The sequence below is a fragment of the Geospiza fortis genome, unplaced genomic scaffold (genome assembly GCF_000277835.1).
Source record: "Geospiza fortis unplaced genomic scaffold, GeoFor_1.0 scaffold8, whole genome shotgun sequence".
Classification (NCBI taxonomy): domain Eukaryota; kingdom Metazoa; phylum Chordata; class Aves; order Passeriformes; family Thraupidae; genus Geospiza; species Geospiza fortis.
This window is the reverse complement of record NW_005054414.1, coordinates 1,984,137-2,006,767: the sequence shown is the minus strand read 5'-3', so window position 1 is coordinate 2,006,767 and position 22,631 is coordinate 1,984,137. Positions and strand designations below refer to the sequence as shown.

The window sequence follows — 22,631 nt, the reverse complement described above, 5'->3', positions numbered from 1 at the left end:
ATGTGGAACACGTGGGTGAAAATGCTCTGCCTTACCAAAGGGACAACAGCATTAACTCCTGAATCTTTAACAGCACTGACAGAAAAGTAATTGCTGGCAATTTTAATCAATCCAGGATGATTTGAACTCAGTATCTTTGAAATATGAAGCTGACATTTCATTCATTATGTGATACTTAAGTTAACATCCATTGCAATTAAAAAAAATACCATTCTGGCTACCTGAAACTCATTAAATACCTAAGATTAAGAGGGGAAAAAAAAACCCTTCAAAATAGAGGTTAGAGTTTGCATTACTCAGATTTCTTAACTCATGCTGTGTTTTGCAACCACAGGTATGAAATACAATAGAAAATAAAGAGTGAGAGGAGTCCAGTCCTAGGAAGAAATATCCACAGAGATATACAGGCTCCACAGAAGGTCTGCTGAGTTCTCCAGGCACAGCATCTCTTCACGTCTTTACCAGGGCTGAAGCCCTAGTTCATTACTATTATCCTTGCTCTCAAAAAGGGTATGCAGGAGTTCAGCACAACCTGACAAAACAAAGCTCTCACTCATCACTTCATATTTTCAACTGCCTTTTTCCAAGCACTCTAAGGTACCATACTAATTTTAGAGCTGCGTCCTAAATAGGTGAAACAATGGCGAAGGTTTGGCTGAGGTGACACAGCAACACATGGCAAAGCACATGGAGCAGCCCAGGTCCCTCTCAGTGGCGTTACTGTCACCAGATTTCTGAACCAGAAAGTTTATATGGTCACACAATGGGACCATCATAAAATTTCTTGTACTTATTATCCCACTTAATGTCACTATTTGAAGTGGCAGAGAATGAAATCTTGGGGTTGAAAAAACCACAAATTCTAAGCAGATCCTTAGCAGGGACACCTCCCAGTATCCCAAGTTGTTCAGAGCCTCGTCCAACCTGGCCTTGGAACAGTTCTAGGGATTGGGCAGCCACAGCTTCTCTGGGCAACCTTCTCTTCCCACCCTCACAGGGAAGATTTTCTTCCTCATACCCAGTCTAAACTTGCTCTGTCAGTGTGAAGCCATTGCCCCCTGTCCTGTCACTATATGGTTTTATAAAATAAGTGATTTGATCTTTCTGGATACAGCTCTGGCTGAGCTTTACAGTGCTCTAACACATGTTTGAGACAGCACTGACATTTTAATAAATACATTCGATTTATCTTTGAGGAAAAATACTCAACTGGAAGGAAAAAAAAGAACCCTGATGGCTGCATTTGTTTACTTTTAAAAAGAGACAGCTGTACTTCTTGTTCGGTGAAGTGCTGCTCATAATTCTCCAGCCAGAAGCACCAAAATCCACAGCACTATTTAAAGCAAGTCTGCCAATTTAATTATTTGCCACAGAAAATTACAGGGAGGAGGGCAGAAGGTTTCTTTTGGTAGGAAATTCAAGCTTCATGTCTCTAGATTGAAATATTTGCAGGAAACAAACATTCTGAGCAGAGGAGATGCATTCTAGGCTTCAGGGGTAAAAAAAACCCACAACAAATGCAATCAAAATCCTCATGGGGGCTGGAAGTGGGAGAGCAGCACTTCTGAGAACAGGACAAGTGTATTTGTAACTGCACTATTTGTCACCACATTCCTCTGCAATTTTTTTTTTTTTATTTTTTGTGTTTGAATGGAAAACAACCAGTAAAAGCCAATTTAAAAAAAATTATCTATAATTAAACTCCATTTAGCCTAACCATCAGGTAAAATGATGGACTCACTTTTTCAGGATACACCTGCTTTTCCCTTCACTATCACAATGACTTTTTGAGAGGAGTCACTACGCTCACACACATTCAAAACAGACCTTTGGCTGGATTCATCGATCATATCCTCACACACAAAGTTTAAAAGTATCAACAACTCTCTCTTTACTTTTTTCAGTTGTCCAAATTATGAACAGGAATCAAAATGACCAAGCAATGTTTATATGAAGCCGTTCTGGTTTTCACAGAATGCACAGAAAACTTAGCAGAGAATGAGCTGTCAAATGCACATTTTTAAAAGAGACAAGGATGAACCTTGGAAAAGCTCATTTCTCCTGACAAAAATATTTTTAAAACAAGACTTATGGTTCTCTATTTAAACTGTGTGCTGAGGTGTATTTTTGTTTTGGTGAGGGCTTTGTTTCTCATGATTAAACAATCTCTTCTCTTATTTGTATTAAAAAGCCAAATCTTTGTCACTTGCAAACAGTTTGAGTTTAAAAGAAAATAAAGCAGACCTAGATAAAACTCATAAAAGGTAGTATCAAGTGTTCTTTAAGAGCCCAGTGAGAGATGATTTCACTCTCTGGAAACTTGTAACTGAATAGTTTTATGTCTGTCTTGAACAGAATTCCAGCGACCCGCCCTCCAGCTAAGGCAATTCCAACTCCTTCTAAGTTACAGACACAGACAATTTTAGTATCCAAAGTTATACCCAACTGATATTATTCTCTCTTGCATTCAATAAATTACATACACATTTTAAAAAATAAGCTCCTCTGGGGCACCAAATGAGTCAACTGTCCCTTTTTTTTTTCTTTTGTTTTAAAGAATGAGGGGGCATTTGAGACTGAGATTTAACTTCAATCCAAACAGAAATTAAAAAAAAAAAACCCAAAAAACCAAAACCACAACCAACCAAAAAACCCTGAAATTCTTACTTTGGGTAGTCATTTCCTGTTCAGCAGTGATGAAGAGATAGGCAGCAGGGGAAAGGGAAGGAGCTCACAGTGCAAGAGCAGGTAACACAAATGTTATTTACCAGGAGAACAGCCCCAGAGAGCGACTTTTTACTGGAAGAGCTCCAATTTCTAAGGAATTAAGGAGCATTAGCCAGGCAAGTTTTAGTGACAGAATGCCATGGCCAAAGGATTAGACACTGGCTATGGAACAGAACCTCTTACAAAGGCTCATAGCCCAGTATAACTTGATTTTAATGCTAAAATAGCCCCAGAACATAAAAAAAGAAAACAAACAAAAAAAAAACCCAAGAAACTTTTGTATCCTGAAGTTGTTATTGAATTTTCATGATATGGGGGAAGAGTTGGAAAGTGCCTAGATGGAAATATTTTTGTTGCTTTTATCACAGCAGGAGATCAGGAGACAGGACCCTGCATTTGATCAAGTGACAGCAAAAGGCACTTTTTAAAATCCAAGAAATTCCATTTAAGGACAGCACACTCCGACTGCCAGGGTGAGTGAACACTGCTACAGTCAGGTCTCCACACTTACTCAGCTGCCCCTGGTCCTGAGCAACCTGCTCTGCCTGGCCCTACTCTGAGCAGCAGAGTTGGATACTGTCCAAAGGTGCCTTCTAACCACAGCTCTATACTAATTTTGATTTTTCTCTTTCTGAAATACTGGACAAAGCTTTATTTTTCACATGTCTAGAATAGAGGCAGCTTCATTTGTCCATGAGAAACTTCTTAACTATGGATGTTTTAATCCAGATATCTTTGGCTTGTGCTTTCCTCAGTAGATATGGCTATAAAATAAGCCAGTTTTCAGATATTCCACACACTGCACTTCATGAAAATAATATATTTCTTGCAATTCACATTTCAGGCTCAGTGGAGAAGACTGTGTTTTCTGTGTTGTATGCTTTAAGTCAAAGACTTAGTAATAAACTGGAAGGCACAACAAAACAAAAGGAGTATCTCACAAACTTTACAGACAGACAAAATAATCCTGAGTGCAGCCAAGTTATGTGACTGCTGAAGGAGCCAGACTGCAAAGTGGAAAATCCCATCAGAGCCAAGTGAGGAGGAAGCCAACTAAGACTGGCTACTTTCCACCACCAAATGTCAGGTGAGAGTTAGAGGGATCCATTTTCATAGATTCCCATTCAAATTCAAGTGACAATTACTCCTGGTGAGCTGGGACCTACAGCCAAATCACAGGGGCAGCCAGATGGTTCTGTCCTGATGAATGGCCTGACAGGAGGGCTGGGAAAGCCCCCCCTGCCAAAGACACACAGGTGTAATTTATATGCTGCTTGATAGTGTCCTGACTGTCCCAGCAAGAGGGGAATTGTTCTGGGGGTTTTCTACAGAGGGTTTTTGCCTTGGGAAGGGATTTCCAAAGGATTATCTTGATTTGGCTCTGGTTGCAGCTGAAATTTATCTCAGCATGGAAGCAGTGTCGCCTGTCCCAGACAAACTGGTGACGTGTTACAGAAAAGGAAGTCTGCAGAGCTGACAAAACCTGTGTGTGTTTCCAAGGCTGAGGGAGTCTTTACAGAGTTCAGGCTAATAACTGAGGATACAGAAGAAACCCAAGGAGAAATTACACAGGAGAACATTAAATTACTGTCTAGAACTGGGAGTCTGACATTTCTGTGGGAGAAGGCAAAGGAAACAGAATGAAAGGGATATTGAAAACAAAGTGAAGAACAAAAGTATCACAACCACTTCATTATTTCTAAACATGTATCACTTAATCATGCCTAGAAAATGATCATGCTAGCAGAACTGTTTCTCAAAAACTTTGAGAATGTTTCTCTGCAGGCAGAAAATGAGATATGGAAGCAATTGATGAACCAATTACCATTAAACAAAAAGCTGCAACTAAACCAGTAAAAAAACATTTAACAGTTTAACATCAACTACAAGATTTGAGAGACGAACTGACTTTCTACAATTTTTAAATGAAGCTTTAAAAGCTATTTGATGCATATAGATAAGCACATTTTGTTCAATCCTCTGAAAGTATAAAATAAACACCAGTCTTCCACTCCATCAGATATAAGTAGGTGGAAATTACGTTTAGAAGTTTAACATGTAAATAAATAAACATCAATTTCAGAGAAATTGACTTTGTGCTTACAGGGAGAATACCTTGCTGACATTCACAGATCTAACTTTCTATTAGAAAATCATTATTTTCAAATTGAGTCAGACTGCTAACACAATCTTGCAAAATTGCTGGCATACTGAAAAAATGCAAAAGCTCACCTTTAAACTATTCATTTTAGGTAAAACATAGGTTTTAAAATTAATAGTATTGTTTAATAATACTATTTATTAATAGTATTATTATATAGTTTATTATATAGTATATAGTGTTATTAATAATACTATAATATACTAAATTTAAATAGCATGTAAAGCAAATTATAACATTTTAATGAAGAATAGGTATTAGCATAGGAAATACTAATGGGATAAGGCTGAGGCTTATTCAGGATGCCCTTAATCACTGAGAAATATCTAACAAGACTTTCCTGTGGTGGAGCCTGAAAGATTTTATTTTTCTCTTCTAAACTGTTCAGCAAAGGGATAACAGTGTAAAGACTTCCAAGTTACCCTTTCATGAGCAGTGAGTTATGTGGCATGCAGGAGTCAGAGGGGACCCTGAAGGATCTATTTCATTGACCTATACTATTCCCAATATAGCTAAAGATACTTACAGTGGGTATAATTTCAACAAACTTCATTAGCCAACCAATTATATTGCACTGCTTTTATATTTTCTTTGGTACTCAGAATATTGACAGTTGAGCACCTTCCTTAGTCCAGGCTTTATTTACAACAACCAATGACAGCATAATTATTATTATAGAGAGAATAAATTTTTACTGAAGGGAAGGTTATAGATTTCAAAATATTTCTTTTCTGTCTTTTCAATCTCTCTCTGGCAGGTGAATAATCCAAGGCTACAAGTTTACACTGCAAGATTATCCCACTGTGCACTGCATTTTCTGCTCTGCTGGTACCCAGTGCTCCCCCACCTCCCCTGGGTTTAGCTTCACCCCACTTCCCATCTGGCAATACTCACCAATAGCCTGAGCAAGGGCTATTACAACTTCCTGGCATGTTGTGACTTCGGTGACCCCACACACAATTCTCTGCACTCCATCCACCCATACTTTGAGCTCCATGGTTCACCAGATCATCCAAGAGCCATGAATGCAAATCAGTCAAGTCATTCTTGCAGCTGCACCAGAGACATGCAGCTGACTTCCTGCAGCAGCTGGAACAGAGAAAAATCCTGGTGTTTAGAGCAAAGAATTGCCAATTTGAAAAGTTGACAACTTCACCTTGACATCTATCAGGTAGGAGAGCCAACACAACCTTCTTGCTTTGAAAACAACAACAGGAGCCACACACTGATGCATTTTGGGGGCAGAGTGGCTGGAAAGTGCCCAGCAGAAAAGGATGGTGGGTGCTGGTCAACAACAGCTGAATATAAGCTGGCTGTGCCCAGGTGGGCAAGAGGGTCACTGGCACCTGGGCTGGGTCAGCAATGGTGTGGCCAGCAGAGCCAGGCAGAGACTGCCCCCCTGTCATGGGCAGTGGGGAGGCCACACCTCAAATCTGTGTCTGCTTCTCACTTCAGGAAGGACATGGAGGGGCTGGAGCATGTCCAGGGAAGGGAACGGAGTTGGGGAAGGGGCTAGAGGACAAGTCTTATGAGGAACAGCTGAGGGAGCTGGGAAAGGGGCTCAGCCTGGAGAAATGGAGGCTTAGGGGGAACCTTCTGGCTCTCCACAACTCCCTGACAGGACGGGAGAGCCAGGGGCTGGTTGGGCTCTGCTCCCAGGGAACAGCCTCAAGTTGTGCCAGAGGAGGCTCAGGTTGAATATCTGGAGGAATTTAATAATGAAAGGTTTGTCAAGCACTGGAAGGGGCTGCCCAGGAGGTTTGTAGTCCCTACCACTGGAGGTGTCTAAGAAAGGACTGGATGTGGCACTCAGTGCTCTGGGCTGGGTGACAAGAGGGGGATTGGGCACAGGTTGGACTTGGTATTCTTGTCCAACCTCAATAATTCTATGGTTGATTCTAGGATCCCATGTTTTAATGATGTCTACCTCTTCTGCGGACTTACCCAAAGCTTCATTACAGTTTATTTCCTGAAATTTTAGGAGTTTTTACAAAAAGAGCACCCAGAGAAAAAACAGTAAATAAACACCTCCAGAATAAACTCATAACAGTTTCCAGTAACAGGTGCCCCTACTCCTTTATATGCTGCCTGAATGTTTCCAAGGACTAGTAAGTAGCTTTCAGTGTTTGTTCAATAATTTCTAGCAGGTGGAGCTGCAGAAAAACAAAAGGGAAACATTTTTAATTACAGCCATCCATGAGAGTCCAACTTTTGCCTCCCTGCAGAAGCAGCCGAAGGTTCCTACTCCCAAAAACCCCATGCATTTTGTGTCAGAAGCCAGAGAGCAAAGCAAGCAGACAGATTGCTTCTCTCTCCCTCTAAAACAAAGAGATGCATCAGGGAAAGTGTTCTAGGCGTGGTTTAACCCCTGCCAGCACTGTGCTGGTTCTTGTGAGGAACCGGATGTTGTCTAATGTCTTTTCCTAGGTTTTTCCATAGGCTTTGCAATGATACTATGCAAAAAAAATTTGTAGAAAACCCACTAAAAATTGTTGTCTTCAAAAGATAGATGGATGTGGCACTCAAAAAAAAAAAAAAAAGCAAAAAAAAAACCACCAAAAAAAAAACCACCAATAAGGATGATTAAATCTTAAAAAAATCCAGAAGCTAACAAGAAAACAAACACACAAAAAACACCTGCAAACCAACCAACAACAAAGACCCAAAATCAAATAAAGAAAACTTAATGAGACAGCTGGGCTGCTTAGGCAGATAGAGGGAAAATAAATAGTGAAAATGCAATAAAAGAAGCTCATGTACCCAGGTAATCCCCACATGGATAAAGTGATAAAACTAAAGACAATATTTTTGAAGAATTAAGTACCAGGAAAATGGGTAACAGAGAGATGGAGTATAAGAAATCTGAAAATTAGGGGAGATTAATGAAGACAGGCAGGGTGGGTTACACAAGAAACACGGAATCAGATGATGCTGATGGATTGAACAGAACTGCACCACATGGAGGCAGAAATGGTGCAGAGAACACTGCACAAATACCGAGTGTGTTCACATTTACAGTGTAACCAGAGCTGCTTTCTCCTGGGGATGTGAACATCTCTTCCTGCATCTAAAAGATGCACCACAGCAGCCCCCAAGCTAGAGGGGAAAAATGATTTCCCATCTACAACCAAACAGTTCACCCAGCAGATGACAAATACTGACACAGGATGCAGAGGACACCTGGAAGATCCTCACCTGACAGGCTAGGGTAGGAACAACCTCAGAGCCTGCTGGAGCCCCAACACACCAACAGGATGAGCTATAGCAGAAAAGCACTAAGCAGTAAAGTCAGGCCAGCAAACACCCCCAAAATCCTGCCCAAAGCTACCTATTCAGAAGTATATGTAAAGCTTGTAAGTAAAAGCAGATCTCAAATAGAGTTGCACATTCAATAAAAAAGTGATAACTTTTAAGAATATTGACATATATAGAAATAGTCTTTTGAGACATGAACAAGAATCTGAAAACCCAAAGAGGTTTTGATAAACATTCTCCCACATAAAGCTAGGTAATTCAAAGAAAATGTCTATCTACACAAGCATTAACCATGTACAAACACAGAAACACTTCACTCAGGTTAACACCATTTTAATGCACCAATAAACTAAGCAGAAGAAAATCTTTTACCAGCCTGTAACATAGCAGTGACTGAGAAAACACCTCACAGGCCTCATCAGTGACCTCTGCTATTTATTCTTGGACCAGTTGTCTTCACAAATAAACAGACCTCACATTCCAAGCCCAGCTGTAAGGAACTTTATTAATTAACTTAATAACTTGCTGAGGGTTGAACAGTTCAGATTTCCTGGCACCGACCAAGCCATCTCTCCATGTGACAACGCACACGTCAGCAAAGCATCCGACAGCTCTAATTGTTTTTCTGTCTGTCAACATCCAAAGTATTATCTCAATTTAGCAAGCCAGCAAATGCACTTTTCCCCCAGTCAGCACACAATGTAGAGTCTTGTGCTCAGTGCAGATCAGGTTTGGTCATTTGTTTTCCTACAGTCCATCTTTAAAAAAAGCAAAGACTAAAGAGAAGCATCATATAATAAGGAAATATTTGCTGTCACTTCCAAGTTTGAAGAAAGCATTCACCAAAGCTGCAAATGATCTGAACAAAGTGCCTTTGAATCAGTTCAAGCTCAAGGGAAACATTCCCATTCATTTCTTACAGGACAAATAGCTTTAATAGACCAAATAAGATTAAGAATTTGTGGTACGTGCATCCCTCAGACCAACAGGCAGGGCTGAATTAAAGGAGTGTGTTAATAAAAGGGCTGCCCAGGTGGAGTCCCCATCCCTGGAGGTGTTCATGGAACAATTGGATGTGGCACTCAGTGCTCTGGTTTAGCTGACAAGGTGGGGATCAATCACAGGTGGGACTCAATGATCTCAGAGAGCTTTTCCTCCATGGATTCTGGGATTCCATGGGCCCCACAAGAGCTCACAGGATTCCCCTTTGGGGACCTGCCACTAGGAACATACACTCACATCAGAAGTGTAACATCTCTGTGCTGAAATCACTGTCTCTCATTAGAGTTTCTAAGCAAAGCTCATCTGTACCAAGTTAAAAAAAACAGATCTAGGACTGGTTTGGTTTCTAGGGTTGTGCAGTAGAAATTCACAGAGAAGTCTGAAAACTGGAAAATTTTCTGGCCACCTGCTTATCTCTGCTTCCCAAATCTAACCCTGTAGCACTGCTTCATTAGTCTTTGGTTTTCCTTCACAGGTATTCTAGTCTTTATCTGCTGTTAGTTAACTTTCATACCAGTAAAAGCTGATTTGCCTCCCCACTGATGATCATCTGACAGCTCCAAATATATTTCTCAACCTCAAAGCTGTGCCCATAATGCACATTGTGCTTTTATCTTAGAGGAGGCAAAATAAGCCTTACCTCTAACACGGTGCAAATTTCTTTCTGAAACCAGTGGAAGGGCTGGGGAAAAAAAAATCTCACTTCAGGTTTGTCAATCCCTTAAGTTCAAAACCAGTTCACCTTATGCATATTAATTTCAGCAATGACTGGGAACAGGAATGCAAAACTAATTTAGAGAGAGGCATGCAAGCCAAAGCACGCCTGTGATCACAGCATTTCCCCAGTTTGTCAGCCATCAGCTCCACAGCCACACACAGTTGTGCTTGGAACCAAGCACTGGAAATCTGGCATTCCACAGCTACTTCCTTCCCCCACTTCTCCATTACCTTGCCTGAAGCTTCCTCCATTACCTTGTTTACCATGTATTAAGCATTTTCCCTAAATTCCCCTTTTATCCTAATTGGCTGATGGTATCTTACTCTTTCAGGTATTTGTTCAGTTTTTAAGTGTGAAGAAAATCCAGCATATATATACATATACACACACACAAATATATATATAGCATATATATGCTACTATACAGCTACCTCTCCACAACTTGTTTATAGAGAAATATAGAAAAGGCTGAAGCTTCACAAAAGACAAGCAGATCAGACTAAGTGCAAAGGACTTTTTTAGCTTTTAAGAAGAAACAATATTCCAAGCAGATGTTTGCAAGACATCTTGCCATAAGTGTTAAGTCACAAGGAAACCTGAGAGCTAAAATCAAGATGCTGACTTCACCTCATTTCTACTTTTTACAAGGTTCACACTGCCTGAAAGCATTATGGACCTCAAATAAGGGCTAAAATCCTGCTGCAGAAGAATTTTGACCAACCAGTTCAGTGACTTTCTGTAGCCCCAGCAAGTCACCAGCATGTTGTTTAGCACACTTGAAAGTCAGGGTGCTTTCATTTGTAATTAGCGATAACCAAACATCATTTGGAGTTTGGCATTTACCCTTTATTTTTCATTCCCTGTGCACTATGGCCAAGTTGTGCTCCTTGCTTTTCCCTACTATGACACCAGGTAGGGCCCTGGACAAACAGGCAGCTTGTTCCACCCATGCTGTGAGCCATTAATAAGAATAATTACTCGGTGCTAGTAAGGCTTGATTGGAAAATACCAAACAAACGAGCACAAAGAAGCCACTCCAGCTCCCCAGAAAGTTTACAAGCCATCCAGAAGAGCATGAACAGGGATGCATTTGGAAGGTCTTCCCAACCAGAAGAATCCAGGTATGGAGCCAAGGAACATTTTCCAGATGAAGTTAACTGCAAATACAGAATTGGCTACTGGAAATAAGCTCCCTAGTATTTACCAAAAAGCCTCCTCCTTTAGACTGATGAAGAAGAAATATCCTACAAAATATGCAGCCTCCCATCAGTAAATGGGCAAAAATATATCATGTCAGCTTCGAATAAAAAATATCCAGTGAAAGTCTTCTGCAGGCAAAACTTTTACTGAAAGGAACAGGTTGTGGGTTTGAAATCAGCCCATGACTTTCTTTGAAAGAAGAGTGTTTACACAGAGTTTTATTTGTGGGACTAGCCCTTGTAGAAGTTATTCTTTTGCTATTCCAGAAGAATGCTCTGAGATAATAAGCACTGCTTGAAACAAATAAACCAGAGGTCCCACAACCATGACGATGACAGTGTTGAGAACAAGCTTGAGAGGGAGTTCAGGACCAAGGAATTTTCCTCCATGAGACTGGCCAAAAGATGTTCTGACATCTGTGTCAAAGAGGCCAAAATCCTGATGCCACAAGTGATACCTAAACACACAAAACACACACACACACACACCCCCTCACCTGTGGGAGGACAGCACAGCACCAACACAGGAGTTTGTACAAGCACTGACGTGCAGCCACCTTGGTTGTGTGTTTCTGGCAACAAAGCCTGCATGAAATCGTGCCTCTGGATAACCCAAAATTCCCCAAGTCACAGTTTCCCAGACAAATTACCAGTTGACTTTCATCCAGGAACCCTCCACTGCCTAGAACACGAACTGCTGCTTGCATTGCAGTTTCTCCTGCTGCAATACAGCTAACAATTTGGTGGGAAAAAATGAGGGAAAGAAACATTGTTCGGAAGCACGGAATGCTACAACTGGTATTTTGCTAATTACAGAACATTTCTAACCTCTCCCTGAGCTACAATCTCTCCTTGAGCTGCAATCTTTACAGCACAGAAAAAACCAAATTGTCTCTTCTCTTTGTAATGGTGAGAATTAGCTAGAAGGAATTAACTTGTTTTCTTTTGGGGGTGGAGAAGTGAGAGGAGGAGGTAAAGCATTCATCCACACTTCTTGTCAGCCCTTCCAAAGATACACTTTGTTAATGGCAACTATTCAGTTATCACCTGAAATAATTCTTCCATCTTGAAAACTTTATTTTTGTCCTCAGTATTTTAATTCTAAGACTGAACTCTGACTACAGCAAGTGTGTTAAGCCTTTAGGACATGTTCCTGCACAGTGTTTTAATCTAAATCCTATGTGACAATCTGAAGAAACCAGAGACATGACTTAGTAAAGATTTAACAGCAGCACAGCACAAAGCATTCATCCAACCTGGGATACAGGTGATGACATAGCTACAAAACTTCACCATTAATAACTGTGTCTAAAATGCCCATGGCCTTCATAGAAAAGTGAGTTCCAGCCAGCTGTCACAAACACAGATTGATGGCTGGAGTCATGGTGCTCCCTTCACAGTCTGTAACACTTTGTATCTTTGGAGCTACCCGGCTTGACCCAACTGTGCTGCAAAATATTTTCAAATCCCCACAAAATATTGGAAAGGAAGCAAGCCAGCAGGTAAGCCAGGGAAACAGATGGCTTACTAAAGTTCCTTTGTATTTGGTCACTGCTGAGAGCATAACCTTGCATTTTTAACAGTAAGCTTCACACTCCTGCACTTGAATTAATCAACAGGAACAACAACTCTGAAATTAATACTCTCCTTTCCCTAAGATTAGATATAAAAAGCATCTGAACTCCACATGGACTGTGGCATGAAAACCCAAGGGTGTTTTGGAAATGGTGACAGCACTCAAGTCAGAGTTTCAAGGATCCTTGCTTCTATTAGATTTCAGTCAGAGAGTTTCTAAAGCAGAAATTTAAACATTTAAAACTTAAGAACATTATGTTTAGGATATGTACCAGCAAATCAAAACAATATGTGATGCAGCACTTCTTTCAGCTCTTGAGACAGGATTTACTGTAGTACAAGCATGAATTCAATTCAAGCAGGTTTACTCACTAAATCCCAACCCTGAATCTGTTTCAGGATTAGGACTGAAGTATCACCTTCATTTTACACACAGCACTCCTTTACCTCATTCTCTGGTTTAGCTACTAACCAACAAAATGGCCAGTATGAAACATCACAATCCTAGAGAGGCAGGATTGAGTGGATTCATCTAGAAAGCCTCACTGGCAACCACTGTTCTAGGTAGGGCTGGATCACAGAAGTACACAATGGTCTGAGTTCAAAGGGACCTTAAAGCCCATCCAGTTCCAACCTCTGCCATGGGCAGAGACACCTTCCACTATCCCAGGTGCTCTGAACCCCATCCAACCTGGCCTTGGACACTGCCAGGCATGGGGCAGCCACAGCTTCTCTGGGCAACGATGGCTCACAGGGAACAATTTCTTCCTCATTTCCAATCTAAACCTTCTCTCTGTCAGTGTGAAGCCATTGCCCCTCGTCCTGTCACTCCAGGCCCTTGTCAAGAGTCTCTCTCCATCTTTCCTGTGGGCTCCCTTCAGGCACTGCAAGGGCACAATGAGGTCACCCTGGAACCTTCTCTTCTCCAGGCTGAACAATCCCAATTCCCCCAGCCTTTCCTCCCAGCAGAGCTGCTCCATCCCTCTGATCCCCTTGGTGTCCCTGCTCTGGCCTGGCTCCAGCAGGATAGCTGGTGGCAGCACAGCAGAGGTTCAGACAGCAGCTGGGACAGATTTATTCTGTGGCAGAGGAATATCCTTTTCCAGATATGTTAGCCAAGGAGCCTGCACTGAATATAAATGCTGTGACAAACAGCTCAAAAAAAGACGTGCATTAAATAAACATCTCCTGATTCATCATCTCAGCTAACAGGCAGACATTTACTGCACTGTAATGTCTTCCAAAGCTGTGTAAGTATTTGTTCCTCATTAGTAGCAAATATATAGTGCATTTGAGAAAACAGCTTTATTACACACCACTTTATTAATAAACAGCAGCATTAGGTGGAAGTCACATCTGTACCTCTCTAATATGGTCTAAATAGTGTGTGGGAGTGAAAGAAAACAAAGAGCAGAGAAATAAGCAAGCTGGTTCATTGCAGGGGAAATATTTATACAAAAGCTACAATATACACACACCTTACTTCAAAGCTGCCTTAGACCTCAAGATGCCCTGGCTTCAAAGGAGACAAAATAGGTCATTCTCCAAACTGGTTCCAAGGAGGACACAGCTCCACCCGTTCAACTTTTCCCCTCTCCCTTCACGGCTTGTCCACAAACACTCACACCCAGCTGAGGGACTGAAGACATTCATGTGTAATTGCCAATATTTACACTAATGAGGCAATGAGCTCATCTGCTCCCTTTTGGCAAGGCCTGCATTAACTCTTGGTTTTATAGGGCTGAATCTGTTCTTTACACTTCACTCAAGCGCAGCATTTGCTTTGTCATTTGACTACAGCCACCCTGAATCTCAGCTGTCAGAGAGGTGTTCCCCACACTTCAAATGTGAGCTAAGGGCAAATTCCAGAAAAAAAAAATACAAGAAACTTGTTACACTTCCCACATTTCAAGATATGGACCAAAAAACACCTTCTTCCTCTATATTGTGGTGAACCTTGCATACAAATGAGCCCATGCCTCCCCTTCCAAGTTTGCACTGAAGGATGCAGGAAATAAAATACATCCTGAAACTGAAATCTGCTTAAATTTGGATTAATAGAAGTCTTAAAAGTCAGTTAAGCACGTGGTTTAAAGCCATGGTATGACATGATTACTGAAATCTCACTGTAATGAAATGCAATTTCTGAAACAGCAACAAGGTGAGGCACTTTCAACTTGAGCAACATAACTGTTCCAAGAAATTATAATCTCAAAGCTTTATTCAGTGAGCAGCTACATTATTCATTAAACATTACCTAAGAAATCTCAAGTTGCTCTCCTGGCAACCTAGAAAAGTCTGCAAGACAGAACAGAACTTATTACTATAAGGAGTCTTTAAACAGTTAACCAAGATATGAGTGGGGGGAACCCATCACTTTCTAAAATTTACACTTGGCTGTGCTTACTTCCATATTTCCCCAGGCACAAAAGAACTTCCTTGCTTCTTCTATTCTCTATTTATAGGACTCAGCTGGATCACTTAAGTATTTCCCCTCTCTTGACAATTGTGAGCTTGGCTAATTTTATCAGAGCAAAATCTGAGGTAATCATAAAACATAGCAATAGCTTATGGGCTGAAATACTCAAAGTGTATTACTTAATTCATGGAATCATGGAACATGTTAGGGTGGAAAAAGTCCACCTCATTCCCATCCCTCTGCCATGAGCAGGGGCACCTTCCACTATCCCAGGTTGCTCCAAGCCCTGTCCAGCCTGGCCTTGGACACTTCCAGGGATGGGGCAGCCACAGCTTCTCTGGGCAACCTGCGCCAGGGCCTCACCAGGAACAATTTCTTCTATATATCTCACCTAATTTCCCCCTCTTTCAGCCTGAAATCCCATAGTTCTGTGGCATTGCCGCAGGCAGCTCCAAGAGAAGCCTATACCACTTTGGCCACACACACAGAATGGACGTGGAACCAAGGTCTCTCTTCAGCTGATAATTTTAGGGAAACTGTTACAAACTTTGTACTTTATAAACCACTAATTCTCTATAAGTGTTGCTGAAACTCACCTAAACTCCAAAAATCACTGGGAGGAGTGAGAAGTGCAGATATGAACATCATAATAAATACACTTCCCCTTGGAAGTCCAATAATGGTCACTTATCACATTCATAGAAAGACCCAGCAAAGAGCTCTTCAGGAAAAACATGATTCTCTGCCAAAAAACTGACAGCAATTAACAGAAGTCAGCCAGCAATGCCAATGGAAAATAGATGTTAGGTCAAATTCAATATGGGAAGGGGGGAAAAAAGTTCTTTTCCTGCTCCTGCCTCCTTTCACCATGGCAACAATTTGTAAACCAGCACAGCTTCCCATGTACTGATTTCCCTTCGTATTTTCAGACAGCATCTACATTCTGCACTTTCTGAGAAGGAGCCTTTCACTGCTGGCCATGCAGTCACAGGCATTCATCTCAGCTCCTCATGGCTGCATCCTCCTGCTCCTGCTCACTGCAACCTCAGCAACCCCATCGAGTCCATTTGCCCAGCACGAGGATGTCAGGACAGATTTCTGGAGTCAGCAGACTTGCCAAATGCAGGCAGGGCAAAGCAGCCCTCCCCTTTCTTCACTTGGTCAACTTATTTTCCCTCAGGAAGTCCTTCCACACTGATCTCTGCCCTTCTTATTCACTTCTTGCTCAGATTACCCAGGAACTCTTTATGGCTCACTCACCAGAGTCACCTCAGACACACATGGAAGTGCAACTCCACCAAGTTACTGGGTAAATCTCTCTATCCTCCTTCATGCTGTTCCTTAACCCACTTCTGCAGAGCACCTACCAAAACACAATGGAGCAGCAGGCGAGACCCTACTGCTTTTTGGGCTGATTGAGCTTACTCTATTCACCTCCACACCCTGGGCAGGGTGCACCTTCTCTTTGGGGTTCTGCTGCCTTGCAGAGAGGCCAAGACAAGCACAGTTCTGCTTTAAAAAGTTCCTGCAAAGCACCCAGATGAGGGCAATGTAATCAAGACCTTCTGGAAGTACACTCGTCCCTCCAGAAGGAATTGTATCATCATTCCTCCTGTCACAGGGGATCTTCACCATTTTTCCTGAGCTTACAAGATGCCTGGGATGCCAGACACTGGTACTGAAGAACACAGAGTTATTAACATTGGAAAAGATCTCCAAGATCACAGAGTCCAACCTCTGACCAAACACCACCTCGTCAACTAGGTGCCACATCCAGTCTTTTCTTAAAGATCTCCAGAGATGGTGACTCCACCACCTCCCTGGGCAGCCCCTTCCAATGTCTGACCACCCTTTCAATGAACAAATTCTTCCTGAAGCCTTCCTGACATAGAGTCCAAGTTAAACAAAACAGCATCTCAGCACTGCTGCGTGAATTGCTGTGATGAATTCTCTGGGTTATCATCACACTGCTTATGAAAGACAAAGCCCAGCTTGCATTTCTCTTCGGAAGCAGAAGAAAAACCAAACCAAGAGATCTGATTAGGACATTTTTAGTTTCCCCTGGTCTTTCTTACTTAAAAGCACCGCAGTATCTGTGGATTCTGTTTCTCCACAGAAACAGAGGAGAGGCTGTGCAGTCTGGAGAGCCACTGACAGTACTGAATAATAGACAGGGTTAAGAATTTAGAACTGTGTGAGGGAGCTCAAGAAAACGAGCCTGGCCAGTTTTCAGGTTTTTTTTAATAAAATGTGGCTGATGGGATTTCTAATCTTTATTGATATGCAGCCATGGAAGTGTACAATACCAGGTAACATCAGGAGGCCAGAATGGCTTATTAAGCAAAATTACCTAGCAAGCCATCTAAATCCTGGAAAGAACTCAAGGGGAAGTGTCCACAGAAAGTCTGTGTTAATCATGAGATGGTAAGCAAATAAACACCTAAAACTGTGTAAAATTTAAAGCTTTAAATCATAAAAACATCCAAAACTTAACATTTAAATTAAAATCCAACTACATGAGTTTCCTCAGACCTAGGAAAGGCTATATGAAAGAAATCTTATATTGTTCTTTATAAAATTCTTATTCATAAAAGTACAAAGCCAGGCTTACCAAGTGAGGTAAGCCAGGCATTCACATTTCTCTTCCTATTTAGTTATGAATGACCTGAATATGAACTTGAAGGTATTTGTAAGATTTTTGCAATTTGACAAATGAGATGCATTTGACTTCATTTAGCCACTATTTTTTTTCCTCACTCCAAGATATCAAATACTAAAGTATGTTTCCTTAACAACTACAATTCAAAAACATAAGCCTTTATTTCCTTAAAGCCCAGAAATTCTCATTTTTAAACATTGTGCAACTATCCTTTGTAGGAAGCAGTCTGCAGAACTGCCAAATCTACATGAAACAAAGAGAAGAGATTGTATCAGAATGACATGCCTTCAAAAAGCTGATTTTCTTTCCTGCCAGAGAGAGAAATGACTAATGTGCATTGTAATTAGTGCAAAAAACAGTACTATCTTTGCAGTTGCAGACTGGGAAAAACTACAGTTTGATGTTTACACTGCAGTAAATAAAGTGGAAAAACTTTTGAGTTGGGTAATAAGCACATTTTTCCTCTCAAGTGTTTAATGACAGTGAATCATTAAACACCCATGAGGTGAGGTCTTCCCTATGTTGCTACTACAAAGATTAGAATTGCAGAATTCCCTTGTGATTGATAAATTAATAAAACCCAAACAAAGTTATTTTAACTTTTGAGTCCACAGGAATTGCATAATTCTGTTTTTCCCACTGCTCTACAGCAAGTGAGAGGATGCAAATCTTGCCAAAGCTTGATAAATGAATAAAAAAAAAGGGAGGAAATGGTTTGCCTGCAACACCTGGGGCTTGGATGCAGCAACTCACGTCTCAAGAAGCCAATATTTTTGAAGCAGAAAAGCTAGGGACTACTGTCTCTTCATGTAGGAGGCATTTCCACACACCACCACCCCCACCATTTATTATCAATACTTCTGTCCTTTCCAGACATTCTGTCTCCACTTACATTCCATTTTCAGTTTGCCCTCAGCTGGCAAGCACAAGATGAATCCCAACTCTGAAAAACCACTGGAAGAAATTTTTTTTCCCAACTATCAGACCACTGTATTTCTTCAGAAACACTTTCAAAGTATTCAACTTGAAATGCATTTCAAATACATGAAGTACTGCTGTTTCAAAATGCAAAGAAACCATTCAGATGTGGATATAAGAACCAAGTTTTATGTAAGGACAGATTTACACAGGACTGTAAAGCAAAGGAAAAGAAGCTTTAAATGAGAAATCAAGAAACCACAGGTAATAAAAAAGTGACCAAGTGAGGAAGAGGAAAGAAATGGATGCACATGCCATGGTATCTTCAATTTCAGGTCTGCCACCCCACCAGTCTGAACAAGAGCAACACAGACAGCAAGCAAACAAGAGGCACTTTGTGCAGTGTGAGGCTCTGGAGTGGGAAAGAGAGAGGAGAGATGAAAAGTATCTCTTGTAATGCAAAGAATGCAGCCAAACTCAAGGATCCCAGCAATACCACTGTCAAAGAACACTTTTCTCCTGTAGTGACTCAGTGCCCAGGCAGCAGGAGAAAGGTGTGCATCCAGCAAAGCTGAGACAGGCAGGAGAAGCAATGAGAACCTGAGAGGCAGCACTTTTCCCTTGAGAGTATTCCTTACCTCAACCAGAACTCGCCAGCACATCAGACCAAAACTCTCTGAGCCAGAGATCCTCTCAGAGAGCACCCAGGCACTTCTCCCACCTATTCATGCCTGCCAGTAGATACCAATCAAAGCTGAAGGGCAGAAAATCATGAGCTCAATGAATGAAATATTTTCTGATTCATGACCTGGGGCACTGGGATGAAAAAGGAATTGTACTCTGCTTTCATGGTTCTGGAAGGGAGCACACAGGTTTTTTAGCCCAGCCAGCACAAGTATCTGCCCAGCTCAGGTAGGTCAAAGACATCTAGATCATGACAAACACAGGCCACAACACAGCTGGATGATACAAGTTGTCAGTGCTCACAAACCAGCAAAGTCTGGTTTTGTTGCTTATCAAACATCCCAGAAAATGCAATATCACTACGCAGAAAAACATGAAGCAGCATTCTGCCAATGAAAGCTTCTGAAGGGAGTCTTGAAACAACATTTTTGTCAACTGTATTTAAGACTTTGTGTGAGTTAATTCAATTTAAAGTGTAATTAGACCTACTGTGAACTTCAAAGAAAATGTTAGATCTATTTTTGTCCACTTTTCATATTTAAAGTATTGAAAGAAACATTTCCCAAAGTTAACTCCTCTGATTTGGTGTCCACTTGTGCTGCCAGAGTAAGTTCTGTTCCTTTTCTTCATTATTTTATTTATTGATTAACACTGAATAAAAGTGGATTGATTTTCTTTTTCTTAAAAGCACAAAAATCTATTATTACTCCATGCTTTCAGCTGGGGAAAAAAAGTTTTAATAAAACACATACTACAAGCTGACCCTGTCTTGTGCCCCAAAACATACAACAAAATAAAGTCATGTAACAACAGCAAATTACATTAGTGATGCTTAAGGCAAAAAAGTCAAACTGGTTTATTCAAAACAAGCAAAGGTAAATAAATCACTCTCCCCATGTGAGGATGGGCAGGCACCATCCTGGTGAATTTCCAGCAGGCAAATACCTTCTGCTCTCATACAATAAAATCATTCAGAGACAGTAACTCACATGACTTGTTTCAAAGTGACAAATAAAGGAGTGACACTGCAGTCACCTGGCAGCCAGCCACAAACTCACTTCACTGAAAGGAATTTATTCAAAATAGAGTCAACAACAAATTCTTAAACATTTCAACTTGGCAGAAGAAAATCTGGCTCAACACCACTACATTCCAAGCTTCCTGGAGTTCCAGGTTAACATACATATGTGTATGCGCTCTGGCTAAGTGTCACCTGAGAAAATAAGAGACCAGTGTCTGCCTAAATTCTCTGTGCTGGTTGAGCCAGCAGCACTGTCCCCATAGCTGGTACCACCCCCCACACAAACCATCACAGCCCTTTAGCAAGAAGATGTTGTTGGCTGAAGGCAGCAATTAATGCTCTGGAAATGTTTGCTTTAGAAACAATCCACTGATGTGCATTAAAGAGACACGTAACATGCCTAGAATGTAGGGCTGAAAGTGCTTTAATGAATAACCCAAACCACCTCTCAAATGAGGCAACTTACGACAAGTCTGAAGCCAGACTCTAGCCAACACAGCATTGTGGGTGCTGTACATATGGACAGATGCATCCATATACCTGTAGCATCCTCCAGCAAAGCTCCTCTTCGCCATACACAGTGCATTTTCTATATGTGCATTGATATTGCTACTAGTTCTACACTGTAGTAAGGATAATGAAAGTATCCATCCAATGCTGCTTTGCTTCAGCTTCTCCTGTAGTAAGATAAAGCTGTTGTACCTTTATCCTTATCTGTACTTCTGATACACACACCATGGGACAAGCTCTCATTGCAGCAAATGAATAAGGCATTTTAATTTATTTTGTTCTATTGGTCCCTCAGCTGCTTCAGTTATCAACAAAACACTGCTATAAATACTGCATTTGCAATAGAAGGAGTGGTAAAATGGCATACACACACAGAAATGAAAAAGGTGGTGTGACTGCCATGAAAGTCTATCACTGAGAAGCTGATGTGTGCACAAAAGGCAAAATAGCTTTAAACAAGGCCTGTAAATGGTGACAAGCCAGAGAAGAAGCTGCATTCTCAGTTTTTCTCACTTGCATCACCAGCCTCATCTACATCATAAAACAGGGGACTCAAAAAAAATCAAACCAATATGACAAATAAACCAATGCATAATCTGAAAGTATGTATTTTAGTCTAAGGTCTGATATTTTTCCTGCATCAAGGATTCATGATTTTGTCAGGAAAAACACCACCTGCTACTGTTTACTTTTCCTGACAACTTTTCTTTTATTTTTGGCAATGTCTGAGTGGCCAAGCTGGGGGACAACTCCTCACAGTGAATCACAGAATCATTAAGGTTGGAAAAGATCTCCAGTATCACAGAATCCAATCTTTGACCCAACACCAGCTTGTCATCCAAACCAAAGAAGAAACACCAGTTGTTTCTTGAACACCCCCAAGGATGGTGACTCCTCCTCCCTGGGCAGCCCATTCCAATGCTTAGCAAGCCTTTCAGTAATGAAATTATTTTCAAGTGAAGATCTGCTGCCCAGGATCACCGGAGAAGCAGAGGAGCCAAGGACAAAAGCCTCCTCTCATTTCACACTCCCCAGCGACAGGTTAGCTGTGGGCCTCCCTCTTATACAGCAGGAAGGTGTATGTCCATGGAGATCACACCACCACAGGAGAGAGAAACTCAGCAGGGCCAGGGCAGGTCTGCCCAGAACACAACTGGTTAGAGAAAACATTGCACAGAGCAGGGGAACTGGGATCTTGCTCAGATTACTCATCTCAGGAAAAAAGGGGGAGTGATGAACTTATGAAGCTGCCCCATTCCTGGAAGTGTTCAGGGCCACGTTGGACAGGGCTCTGAGCAGCCAGGTCTGGTGGAAGGTGTCCCTGCTCACAGAAGGGGGTGGAAGGAGATGGTCTTTAAGGTCCCTTCCAACCCAGGCCATTCTGTGACTCTAAGCTTTTGTGGTTTCTGAATGCTTCATGTGCGAGTACTTTCAGAGGAGAGCAGAAAACTCTTTCTTGGAGGGTTTTAGTGTTAACTCCTTACCTGCAGATAAAGACAGAGATGTCTGCTTATGCACAATCTGCTACACCAGGCATCAGTGTTCGCTCTGCTTATGAGGGCAGTTCCTAGAAGGAAAAAAAGGAGAAATATTGTTATACATTAGTGAAACAAACTTCTGGAGGATGAAGTTCTATTCCCCTTCCTTCCTTTAATGTTTTCGAAAAACCGAGTGTTCACCTGGCACCTATAGATCTACAACAGCCTGGTACATACAAGCAGTATTTTATTTTTGAAAAGTTAGTTCAAAAGAAACTTGGGATACTGCTCTTTATTTGCTGCTT

At 41.3% G+C, this 22,631-nt stretch overlaps 1 protein-coding gene across 2 annotated transcripts in view; it reads right to left on the bottom strand.

Moving 5' to 3' along the window:
- The window catches only part of RASSF8 (Ras association domain family member 8), a 70,906-nt gene that overhangs the window by 12,658 nt on the left and 35,617 nt on the right, over nt 1-22,631 (bottom strand). For both annotated transcript variants that reach the window (XM_005426414.2, XM_031061437.1), the window contains exons 2-3: nt 22,333-22,415; nt 5,783-5,977 (exon numbers count right to left, since the gene is read on the bottom strand). In XM_005426414.2, the coding sequence (XP_005426471.1) occupies nt 5,783-5,885 (103 nt within the window). In that variant the 5' untranslated portion in view covers nt 5,886-5,977; nt 22,333-22,415. The remainder of the gene's footprint in view (nt 1-5,782; nt 5,978-22,332; nt 22,416-22,631) is intronic.